Below are 12655 nucleotides of genomic sequence, written 5' to 3'. Positions count from 1 at the left end.
ACATTTTGCTTTTCATATCTCTTCAAAGATCACCTCCCAATGCACCAAGACTCTGGTCTAAGGACCAGAATTCAAATAACTGAAAGTGCTATGCTAGAAACAGTGCCCGTGGAAACTTCTGTCAGACCTCCTGGGGATTTGAGGGGTGGGTGGTGTTGGGGTTAACAGTGAATGCTGCTATATTGGCTAGTGGTCCAGATAGCCCACTAGTTCTACAAGATGTAGCTAACCCTACTACTGTGTGGGAGAGCGGTTATTTAGTATTCTAAATAGCCTTGCTGCATGCAGCCTAGATGGGACAGTGTTATCACCTAATGCCCCTTCCAAGCATGAAAATGTTTGAGTGTTGATGAGTTGGGAGAAAATGTGAGCCCCTGAGAGAACAGAAGGGAATAACTGCACTCTACCTTAAAGGGTATCTTGTACCTCCAGTAAGACTAGAGGAAGAAACAATATTATTTCATAGCCCAGTTATACCAGATGCCTGAGAAGATGAAAGTTTAGGCTTGCCAAAGTGTTACCTTGCTTTGTAACCTGATGTGATCGAAAAGGAAGTGTGGTATCTGACTTGATTTGAAAGACATATTCATATAGTATAAAGCAAAGTACTTTCTAATAAAGGTTGACTGGAATTCCGTTGATGTGGCGATTTCTTGAGTTACATATCTGTTTGGTATGAGGGATTTAGGAATTTGTGTTTTTTTTTTAAAAAAAAAAACAGGCTGTGGATTTTAATATTATCATCTAAATTGCTTTTCCTCTATGGTACGTGATTCAAGTATCATTCCATAATGGGTTGTGTCTGATTGACAGAGCCTTCTTATTCCAAATGACTTCTGTCCCACAAACACAAGGAAGGAATGCAGAGAAATTTCAAAGACAGGACATAATTGACTACCTATCCCATCTGATGGCACTTAGATAAACTTGTGTCCTATCACATTTCACTAAAATTGTACATGGTTCAACTATAAATGTAATATCCAAAGTAGATGCCCAATAACAGGTTCATGTGTTTCCGGCAAACTGAACATATGAAAGTTTCTGGAGGCATGTTTCTCAAGGCATGGGATCTCTGGACCCTTCCTTTGTGCCTCACCTTTTGGAGCCAACATGTGAACATTTTTCTGAGTTCCATGAATTGCTTATGTAACTTGATCGAAATACATTGATAGTGCTATGGAGAAATTGTGCCATGTCTTATGATCTGTGTTACAAGAGGTTGGCAGGAGAAATTAAGCTTGGGTAATCACTGGCTCTCTCTTTCTAGCCATCTCCAGATTCACCCTACATTACTGGATCTGCTGCCTGTGTTGACCATGCCTGGGTGGAGCTGCCTGGTGACTGGGGCAGGAGGGTTTCTGGGGCAAAGGATTGTCCACTTGCTGGTACAGGAGAAGAATCTGGAGGAGGTCAGAGTCCTGGACAAGTTCTTCAGACCAGAAATCAGGGAGGAATTCTGCAGTAAGTCAACTTGAGGATTTGGTATAAAATTCCAATTCAACATAACAATTGCTGACTGATGCAGGGAGGGCTTTTGAACTGTTAAGTAAATAAGGACACTTGCTGTCATAACACAGCACCATGTCCACATTCATCAGGAGGAATCAGACCACACAGCATAAAAGACACTGTACAGTTAGGGGAGGCTGAATTTGAACTGACGATTTCTCTCTCCCTTTCCTGGAGCTCTTTAATGTGGACTTGTCAATTGCTGAGTATTAGCCATGACAATCGTTAAGCTAGTGGGTTCAATACAAGCTCCCTCTGTCCTAACTGCTACTGTTCTAGTTGTTTTGTTCTGGTTTGCTCTGTGTGGGCAGGGTGGGGGCAGAGGGAGGTGTTCTTTTACCTTTTTTTCCATTCCTTCATTTAGAATTTGGGGTAGAGGGTAAATAAAATAAGTAAAAAGATATAAAAGGGAAAGAAACATACAGAGACAGATACAGGAGATTGGGCAGGGACAGGTAGACAGGAAAAAACAGAGATAGACAATGAGATTGAGAAAGTGAATTTGAGCAAATGCATGAGATCATACCAAGGGAACAACACAAAGCCAGTATCAGGACTGTCCATACCTCACCTGGACTATTTTGCCATGTTTCTCTCATTCCTCACTGGAGTTTATAATCACTAAGAATAAGGTTGCAGAATTCACTGGGGCAGGTCATAATACCTTTGCCAATTTGTTATCTCAGTTACAACTGGACCAGCTGGTTTCATGGGATATTTTTACCACCTTTTCAACCTCCAGGTCATTATAAGAACTTTGCAGGACTTGGAGGAAAGGATGCTCACTCACCTGGACAGCAAGGACTTTGAGTTGGGATAACAAAGATGACTATAGCAGCAGCATCCAATTAATGAGGATCACAGACCAAGCAAGAGGTTCCCTCACTTACACTCCATTATTTTGTCCAGGGACCAACTCATGGCTGAGCAGTCCTCCCATTGTCTGTATGTGACTCAAGCTAGATCTATGCCCCCTCCTCGGCTTCAAGGCTTCAAGGATAAGCGCACTCTACCTACAGATCTGCCCTGCACACAGGACCTTCCTTGTCTCTTTGAGACAACACTCACCTTCTATTCAGTCTTTGTTTCGAACTTCTTCAAATGTCAAGTTAGTCCTCTAACATTCTAATTTCTGCCTCCAGAAACTCAATATTAGCACACAGTCAATTCCAGTTTTTAGAGTCCCGATGTCTCACCAGTACCTGAAAATAGCCAAGGTTTGGTCTGGAGGAATAGCACCATAGTGAGTACTGTCAGGGGTAGAGGTAGAGAGGGCCCTGCATAAAGATAAAGCTGATATTCCTGTGAGTGCGTTTTCTGTACCAGGCTCTGTGGTACATACTGTGGCGACTAATCATTAGCTCTGTTTAACAATCCTGAAATGAAGTTCATGTGTCTATGCTCTATTTCTGTAGATAAATAGGTGCAGATGTTAAATGGCTTACACAAACACCACAGCTAAGATTAACAAACTGAAAGAGAACTCAGGAAATCTAGTCGGAGCCTTTATAATCTTCACATTCATTTTGTGTAGGAGCTTCCTAAGGTCTCTCTCTGACTCGGATCACATGACAGCAACACTCCAACATGTCCCTCTGTCAATATTTGTCACATCCAGGTACAGGTATCCTAGATAAGGGTGCAGCTATGACACCACCAGGAAACACTCTAAGAAGCCTCTCCTGGGACCTCCAGGTTTCCAAAAGGCTCGTGGATGAGAGTCTATTCCAATACAAGTCTGGATTCCACATGTCTGTTCATAGCAAAATCTCTGAACCAGCCTGTCTAAATCAATAGCAAAGGAGAAGAAGGACAGAATGGGCAGATAGGATCATAATCCAAGAATTCAACCCTCACACAGTACCTGCTTCCCTGTGAGCAGTACCTTGTTTGCCTCTCTCTACTTCAGGGCTTACCTGGAGTTACATGAGGAGAGGAGGTGACGAGGATAGGAAACATTTAGAAGAGAATTAATGGGAAGCCATTCTGTTTGTGTCTCTAGAGATGTTTCCTGAGCCCTGGATTTCTCCCACTCCTCACACTATTGTTCAGCATTGTTGACAATTTCAGTTGACTGGAATGACTTCAATCTGCCTCTGAAATATTGACTGCAAGCAACCCCAAAGAACGGGCTAATAGCACAGGTAGACACAGGTCAAGGGAGGTGTCCTCAGTCAGTGTAGCCATAACTGTGTCCACAGATTTCTGGAAACTCACTAAGCTCATCTACTAATTAGGGCCTAGAGGACCAGTCTCTAGGTCCTCTAAGGTGTGGGCAGGAAGGAAGAAAACTTCAAAAGCTGGGTGAGAATCAAGAAGCCAAATCAAATGTAGGGTACTGGGCAAGAACGCATGTGGGGCTCGGTCATTTTGTGAGCTGAATGACAAAATAACAGGCAGTGCTATTTGTGGGTTTCAGAGGAACCCAAAGATACTGGCATTGTACCCACTGCCTTGGGTACACGGCTGTAAGGGAGTACCTAGAAAGCCCCAATTACAGCATAGACATCTGGTGTTCTGATAATATCTCAGGGACTATGTTTCACTGTCTACATATGTGAACCCATCCTATTTTTATTGTTAGTGCCTTCAGTCTCCCTGAGTCATTTCTGCCCAGTGAGTGGTAGTGTGTTAACGCTTCCTTTTTTTTCTCAGCACAGACCCAGGCAATACCAGGCTCTGGCTGAGAATCATATCCATGTGGCTTCCCTCTCTGATCCCACTGCTGGAAACAGGGTCTTCCTCATCATAATACTGAAACAGACATTCCAATTTCTGATCTCACTTCTAAACAGCCACCACCATTACCTCCTGAGTCTCTTTGATGAATGGATCAATTTCCCACCACTCTTCTGCACAGGTTCATGCCCCAGGCACATTTCATTGCTTCCTAATCTGATTTGTTTTCTGCCGTGGGAAAGAATGCATCTTCCTTCCTTATATCAGGGCTCCTCTCAAAGATTTCCCCCACTCTGACAATTTTTCATGAACTCAGAAACTGGTACCTGTGTACAGGAAACATCCCAGCCCACAGAAAAGTTTCCCAATGACCTGTCTTGTGTTCCACAGACCTACAGACAAAGACCAAGGTGACACTGCTAGAAGGAGACATTCTGGATGCCCAGTACCTGAGGAGAGCCTGCCAGGGCATTTCTGTTGTCATCCACACTGCTGCTGTCATTGATGTCTTGGGTGTTATTCCCAGACAGACCATCCTGGATGTAAATCTTAAAGGTACAGTATCTGGACACAAGGTGAAAGTTGCGAGGTAGAAAATGTCCACACAGATCAGGAAGGGATTCTCTCACCACAGAAGACCTGCCATGCTCTGATTCAAATGCTGTGCTCACCAGACCCAGCTTGAAGATTTCAGGGCTATTACATGGCTAAGGCCCAGCAGGTAGAAAGTATGTGGCCTAGGATGTGAGGTCACATCTATGTCACTCCAACTTCAAGGAAAGCTCTTCTGTAGTCATCCCTTCCAAGGAGACTGGATTCCAACTCCAGGCAGTTGACAACCATCCACACTTTCCTCCTTTCGGTCAGACATAGACAAGCCCTTGCAGGTACTTGCTCTGCATGCTGTTAGTTCTGAGAGAGCTTCCAGCCTGACAAGGGTCTGCCATGACAGGAATTCCCAGCAGAGAACACACAGTCTCTTTTAGTTTTCTTCCAAGAGGAAGAGAAGACATCAGTCAGTGCTGGGATCCAAGTTGAAAACTAGAAGAATATTTATCCCCTCTACTTTGTACAACTAAGTCAATAAAGTCATAGATGGAATCAAGCGTGCTTTACCGTTGTGTATGCACTCAGGCACACAGTTGTGTCTCCACTTCTCCCCAAACCCAATAATCATTTGTTCCCTGACTCAGACTAGTTGTCCTTGGACAGTTTTATTCTCATCAAATGACAAAAACCCTGTAGCTAGGAAATGTCTGTGTAACATATTATCCCCTGTATATAACTGGATTTGAGCTTAGATGATGTGAATTCCTGAACAATTCTTAGTTAAAAAGAGCTATTCTTGTTTGTAATCTAAGATTATGATCTTCTGCTTTTGTACATCTAAAAATCATGCATGAATTTATATGCATACAATTATAATTATTTCATGGTCACATTCAAAATGGATAAACAAGAAGCCTTAGGGGCTTTGGACACTAAAGGACACCCAGTTCCACACATTCATGCATGCAAACACACACAGGGCTGTGAACAAAACAGCCTAGAGACTCTTGCTCTCTAGAACTACCTGTTGTCCCCAGATCATAGCAAGGTAGCTGTGAGTTCAGAGAACAGGAAATGTGCATTGGTCTGTAAAGGTTGCTCTGTTAGCCAGAAGATGAAAATAATCATGAAGCTGTGAACATGGTGAACCCCCTTAATTATCTATCTCCTGACACTGACAGTGTATTCTCTGTGATTAGGTACCCAGAACCTGTTGGAAGCCTGTGTCCAAGCTAGTGTGCCAGCCTTCATCTACACCAGCTCATTTGATGTTGCGGGTCCCAATTCCTACAAGGAAATCGTCCTGAATGGCCATGAGGAAGAACAACATGAAACTACATGGCCTGATCCTTACCCGTATAGCAAAAAGATGGCTGAGAAGGCAGTGTTGGCAGCCAATGGGTGCAGCCTGAAAAATGGTGGCGCTTTGTATACTTGTGCCTTAAGGCCTATGTATATCTATGGGGAAAAGAGTCCAATCACTTATGCTGCAATGATCAGGGCCCTCAAAAATAATGGTATTCTGGGTGTTAGTGGCAAATTTTCCACAGTTAACCCAGTATATGTGGGTAATGTGGCCTGGGCACATGTTTTAGCTGCCAGGGGCCTACGAGACCCCAAGAAGTCACCAAGCATCCAAGGTCAGTTCTACTACATCTCAGATGACACCCCTCACCAAAGCTATGATGATTTGAACTGCACTGTGAGCAAGGACTGGGGCTTCCACCTGGATTCCAGTTGGTGCCTTCCTCTGCCCATGCTCTACTGGCTTGCCTTCCTGCTGGAAACTGTGAGCTTCCTGCTGCGTCCAATCTACAACTACCGGCCTTCCATTAACCGCCACTTGGTCACAGTGTCAAATTGTGTGTTCACCTTCTCCTACAAGAAAGCTCAGAGAGATCTGGGCTATGAGCCACCTGTCACCTGGGAGGAAGCCAGGCAGAAAACTTCTCAGTGGATCGGGTCACTAGTGGAGCAGCACAAGGGGACACTGAACACAAAGACTCAGTGATGTGACCATGGCAGGGACATGGCCCTGGGTGCTGTCAGTTGGTAGTTGTCAGATCCTCGAGAAGGGACAGAGGAACAACCAAGGTGCTGCTGCCTCCCTTTGACACAGAGAGCAACTTGGTGTCTTCCTCAAGTCACCAGATGCTTTGCCCGTCACTGGCCCAGACACAGGCTTTCTTCCCTCAGCACCTGCCCAGGGACGCAGGGCTGCTGTGTCTCAGCTCAAACTTCCAAACGATCAGCGCCTCTTGCCCCTTAGAGCTCTCTCCATTGGTTTCATCTCCCCACTAAAAACATTTACATCTCTGCAAATTTTTCTTTGCTTTATAGAGCTCAATCAAAGGATCAATAAATACTGGTTAATACATCATCTGCACAAGTTGTTTTAGTCTTCTATTTCCCTTCCATGACCAGGCAAGGCCATTCTGGGATCAGAAATGAATAGGGTTCTGAGGTGGATTGAGGAAAATGGGGGCCAGATTAGGGACAGGAGACTCATCCCTGGCCGCTGTCCTGTGAAGTGCACTAGATGACTAGATGACTGTAGGGACTGACAGTGGGAATGCCAAAGTTCCAATTTCTCCAGGAGATTCCCCAGGTCCAGGGGAAGAGCTAGGAGGAGGCGTCCTCTAGTGGACATTAAGAGTTACAGTTTTTCTCACAGCTAAATCTACACTTGTCTGTTTGGTGGTTTTTGTTCCAGGTTTCCTATAAAATTGCCAGTATGAGAATAGTGGATAGAGGCTAAGAAAGTTTCTCTCCCTAAGCCTAGACAGAACTATGAATAAACCCACTCCCCTTTACCAGCTAATGCCTCATAATTTTCTCTTTCTGATGCACAAAGACATCTGCCTCAGTTTTTACAAGCCTAGACAGTAGAGAGTACCTTTGGGTTAATACTCCTGGATTCCCAGCAGTTGGTGGAGGTGGAGATGAGGAGATTCCCCCTTTCCAAGCATGGTGGTACCAACTGCCTGTGAGGGATTTTGGTCAAGAGAATAAGCAATGGGCTCCAGCCTGACCTATTTTGTAAGGAAGCTGTGCTACTGGGTTTGTGATTAGAAAGTCTTGGTAAACTGTGGTTAGGAATGCTTCATTCTTCTCACTTTCCTTTTCTAGTTTCTAAAATTATGAAGAGTGCTTGTTTCTAAGAACCCCTTGAATAGGAAAGTGGCCCCTGTGCATTTGAACCCATTTTTTTTGCAATACAGTTCAGTTCTACATGTCAGCCACAGATTCCCTCGTTCTCCCCCCTCCCGCCCCCTCACCTTCCCCTCAAAACAGTCAAACAGTAAACAACAACAATAAAACAACAACTACTACACTGCTCTATTCTGCTCTGCCCCTAGAGACTCTGGGAAGTGACAGCCTTCACTCACTTTTTAAACAGCATGTCTGTTCTGAGCCTACCTGGACATTCTAAGTCTATATGAATGCTCTTGTCCTGTTACTTCTTGTCTGGATCTGCGAACCCTGATCCCATGAAGGAAAGAACACTGTAGCTACAACAATTCTGTTAGAGAGGAGACAAATGTGCCCTCCAGCCCATTCTGCTAATGAGGGACAAGGCCCTTAATAGAAGTGTCAGGCATCTGACCCCAAGACATACATCTGCCTCACAGAGAATCATAGCAGAAGAACATATCCCATTTCTGGAGTGGAAGGAACTCCAACAACTCCTCTGGGAGATGGACATAAGAGCTTGGTCACCCTATATCTTGAGCTATGCCACATCCACTTTAGAGTCGGGCCCTTCTGAAACATGGAAAAGAGGATGCCTGGCCCTCAGTGACCCTCTGGGAAGGAACCTTCACTAAGCATCACACCTCAATGACCCACAACACTACCCCAGCATTAACTCTTGCTTCAGCCTCTGAAATCATCCTCTAATCAAATAAACAAGGCATTCAGTAAAACTTCATCTACCTGTGGAATTCTGAAAAGTAAATGACTTGTGTCCCTGCAAGTCTCCATTTTTGCATCAATTTAGGTTCTCCTTATGCATAGTACAAATTGCTACTCTTGTTGTTTCTAATCTAAAAACATTTTTATAAATGTGTGTGTTTAAGTATGTGAACATTGTCATTATGTTATACATTTCTTAATCTACTTTCTATGCACACTTGTGTGTGCCTGCTTGAACTACAGCAGGTGTGTGTAGAGGTCAAAGGACAAGATGTGGAGTTATTCCAAGGATTTAACTCAGATTATCAGTCTTTTGTGTCAGGAGCCTTTACTTGCTTAGCCATCTCACCAGCACTTAAGCTGACACTACAAATTGAATGCAGAGACTGTGTCTCTGATTGATAGTCCTGACTCCTTAGCTCTTTCTTCTGCTGCCTTTGAAATAAAAATAGCCACTGGTGTCCCAGAGAGAAAGTGCTTCTTGGTATTGGGGGCTCACAGGAAGAAATGGGGACAGGCTAGAAGTGTGTGTTGGAAGGAGGGCGGGAGTGAGAGGGTCCAGAGGACATCAGGGGCCAGCCACCCAGCAAACCATGTAGTAAGAAGTAATGAAAGGTATACAGGAATAGAAAAGGAAAAGCCTGAGGCCAAAGGTAGATGAAATAATTTAAGTTAATTAAAACTGGCTAGAAACAAGGTAAGATAAGGTTAGACATTCATAAATAGGAATAAGTCTCCATGTGATTATTTGGGAGATGGGTGGCAGGCCTCCCACAGAAAAAACAGTAAAACAAAACAAAACAAAAACAAAAAACCAATTATATCGTTCACATTTTTAGAAACTGGAAAAGGTAAGTGAGAAGAATGAAGCACTTCTAATGACAGTTTACCAGGAACTTTCCAATCACAAACCCAGTAGCACAGCTTCCTTCCATACAAGGTCAGGCTGGAGCCCATGGCCCATTCTCTTGACGAATATCCCTCATAGGCAGCTGGCACCATCATGCTTGGAATAAGGGAATCTCCCCACTCCTCACCACCCAGAAACTGTTGAAAATCTTATAATATCAACTCAAATCCACTCTCTCCTATCTAGGCTTATTAAAAAAAAATGGTCCCTGGAGTCTGTGATCTGAGGTCCATTTCTCTGTGCTTTAGAATGAGAAAACTATGAGGCATTAACTTGTTAAAGGGGAGTGGGTTTATTTATAGTACTGTCTAGAGCTAGGGAGAGAAACTTTCTTAGCCTCTATCCACTGTTGAGGTTATATATTGTGTACCCTAATATACATGCCAGAGAATCAGAGGACAGAGCCAGCCACTACATTAGACATTGAGGTCAGGCAGTGGTGGCACACACCCTTAATCCTATCACTTGGGAGGCAGAGATCCATCTGGACCTCTGTGAGTTCAAGGCTACACTGGAAACAGAGACAGGCAGTGGTGCTACACACCTTTAATCCCAGTACTGGGACAAGACACACACATGCCTTTAATCCCAGAAAGTGATGTCTGGGAAGAGAAAGAAATACGAAGCATGAGGAAACAGAAACTCACTCTCTTTAGGCTGAGGATTTCTTAGAGGTAAGAACTAGTGGCTGGCTGTTCTGATTCTCTGATCTTTCAGCTTTCACCCTGATATCTGGCTCTGGGTTTTTTTTCTATCAAAGGACCATCTAAGGTTTGAACAACAACTGTTCTCATACCAGCAATTTCATAGGAAAACTGTAATAAAAACCATCAAACAGACATTTCTAGATTTAGCTGCAAGAAAAACTGTAACTCTGAGAATGTTCTGAAGCAGGAGCCTCCTTCTGGCCCAAGTAGGGAATCTCTTGGAAAAACTTTAACTTCAGCGTTCCTTCTGTCAGGGTCCCTATTACATAAAATATGATCATCTAGTCATCTAGCACACTCCCAAAGGAGTATGGGCTGGGGTTAGTCTCCTATCCCTAATCTGGCCCTGATTTTCCTCAATCTACCTCAGATCCATGATCATTTCTGATCCTAGCATGGCCTTGCCTGGTCACAGAAGGGAAATAGAAGACTAAAACAACTTCTGCAGATGATGTATTAACCAATATTTATTGATCCTTTGATTGAGCTTCATAAAGCAAAGAAAAATTTGCAGAGATGTAAAATGATTTTAGTGGGGAGATGAAACCAATGGAGAGACCTCTAAGGTACAAGAGGTGCTGAGAATTTGGAACTAGGAGCCGAGACACAGTAGCCCCTGCATCCCTGGGCAGATGCTGAGGGAAGAAAGCCTGTGTCTGGGCCAGTGACGGGCAAAGCATCTGGTGACTTGAGGAAGACACCAAGTGGTCTCTGTGTCAAAGGGAGGAAGCAGGACCTGGGTTGTGCCTCTGTCCTTTCTGGAGGATCTGACAACTACCAACTGACAGCACCCAGGGCCATGTCCCTGCCATGGTCACATCAATGAGTCTTTGTGTTCAGTGTCCCCTTGTGCTGCTCCACTAGTGACCCGATCCACTGAGAAGTTTTCTGCCTGGCTTCCTCCCAGCTGACAAGTGGCTCATAGCCCAGATCTCACTGAGCTTTCTTGTAGGAGAAGGTGAACACACTATTTGACAGTGTGACCAAGCAGCAGTTAAAAGGAGGCCGGTAGTTGTAGATTGGATGCAGTAGGAAGATCACAGTTTCCAGCAGGAAGGCAAGCCAGGATACCACAGGCAGAGGAAGGCTCCAACTGGAATCAAGGTGCAAGCCCCAAGCCTTGTTCCAGAGGCAACTTAAATCATCATAGCTTTGGTGAGGGGTGTCATCTGAGATGTAGTAGAACTGACCTTGGATGCTTGGTGACTTTTTTGGATCTTGTAGGCCCCTGGCAACCATAATGTGTTCCCAGGTAACATTACCCACATATAGTGGGTTGATTGTGGAGAATTTGCCAGTAACATCCAGAACAGCATTAATTTTGAAGGTCCTAACAATTGTGCCAGAAAGGAATGTGCTTCCCTCCACATAAATGTATGTGGCCATAAGGCACAAGTATGCAAAGTGCCACCATTTTTCAGGATGCACCCATTGACTGCCAGCACTGCCTTCTCGCCTGTCTTTCCGCTATATAAGTAGCGATTAGGCCATGTGCTTTCATGATTCTCTTCCTTGCAGCCATTCTGGATGATCTCCTTGTAGGAGTCGGGCCCTGAAACATGAACTGAGTTGGTGTAGATGAAGGCTGGCATACCAGCCTGGAAACAGGCCTCTAACAGGTTCTGGGTATCTAATCACAGACAACACACTGTTAGTATAAGGAAACAAACCAAAATGTCCACATGATTACTGCTCATTTCCACCTTGATCCCTGTTGCCTGGTACATTCTTTCCTGTTCCTGGATCAGCACGGCCATGGTGTGGGAACACAACCAATAAAAATGACAGGGGTGACATCTACTATCTGGGAGCCAAGGGTTCTAGACTTTCAGCCTTTACAGAGATCTCTCTGTTTGTCTGTGTTTCTGTCTGTGTCTCTCTGTCTCTGTCTCTCTCTGTGTGTGCGTGTGCGTGTGTGTGTGTAATTCTGACCAAGAACTTTGATTCTGGAAAAGACCAGAGTATTTCTAGTCTATGATTTGTCAATATAGTTTTAAAGACGAAAATTTCTCATTTCATTATTGGGAAGCAATTTTCAAATTAAGAAAAACGTACAGCCACATACAAGGACAGCTGAGATTCCAGATGCTACAGTGCCACACTCAGTTGTACAGAGGCAACTGAACACTGACATGGACATTATATCTCTGGAATTGTTCTCACCAAGTGAGATCTATAGAAATTGTCACAAGGACCATCCCTAGTGCCCGAACAAAGGTTGCTGAGCTGTGTGGAAATTTAACATTTTCTGTGTCTGAGGTATCCATTTCTTCTGCAACACCAGAGATTCTCTGTTCCATGCTGTGTACTCTGAGGTTTGAGTTTTACTTCCTTATCTTTCCATTTCCAGTTTTATCTCAGGTTGGGTTTGCTTTAGCTATTC

At 44.1% G+C, this 12655-nt stretch overlaps 1 protein-coding gene and 1 pseudogene across 1 annotated transcript; one reads left to right on the top strand and one right to left on the bottom strand.

Annotated features, from left to right (window-relative positions):
• Positions 1–1308: 1308 nt before the first annotated feature.
• On the top strand, positions 1309–7043 carry LOC131912603 (3 beta-hydroxysteroid dehydrogenase/Delta 5-->4-isomerase type 1-like). The gene is made up of 3 exons (XM_059264913.1): positions 1309–1464; positions 4582–4746; positions 5940–7043. The coding sequence occupies exons 1-3, from the start codon at positions 1320–1322 to the stop codon at positions 6749–6751; spliced, it is 1122 nt and encodes a 373-aa protein (XP_059120896.1). The 5' UTR covers positions 1309–1319; the 3' UTR covers positions 6752–7043.
• A 4048-nt stretch (positions 7044–11091) lies between these two features.
• On the bottom strand, positions 11092–12029 carry LOC131913832 (3 beta-hydroxysteroid dehydrogenase/Delta 5-->4-isomerase type 1-like; annotated as a pseudogene).
• Between the last annotated feature and the right edge of the window lie 626 nt (positions 12030–12655).

Source organism: Peromyscus eremicus, chromosome 6 (assembly GCF_949786415.1).
Source record: "Peromyscus eremicus chromosome 6, PerEre_H2_v1, whole genome shotgun sequence".
NCBI classification, from domain to species: domain Eukaryota; kingdom Metazoa; phylum Chordata; class Mammalia; order Rodentia; family Cricetidae; genus Peromyscus; species Peromyscus eremicus.
This window is presented reverse-complemented; position numbering and strand designations above follow the sequence as displayed.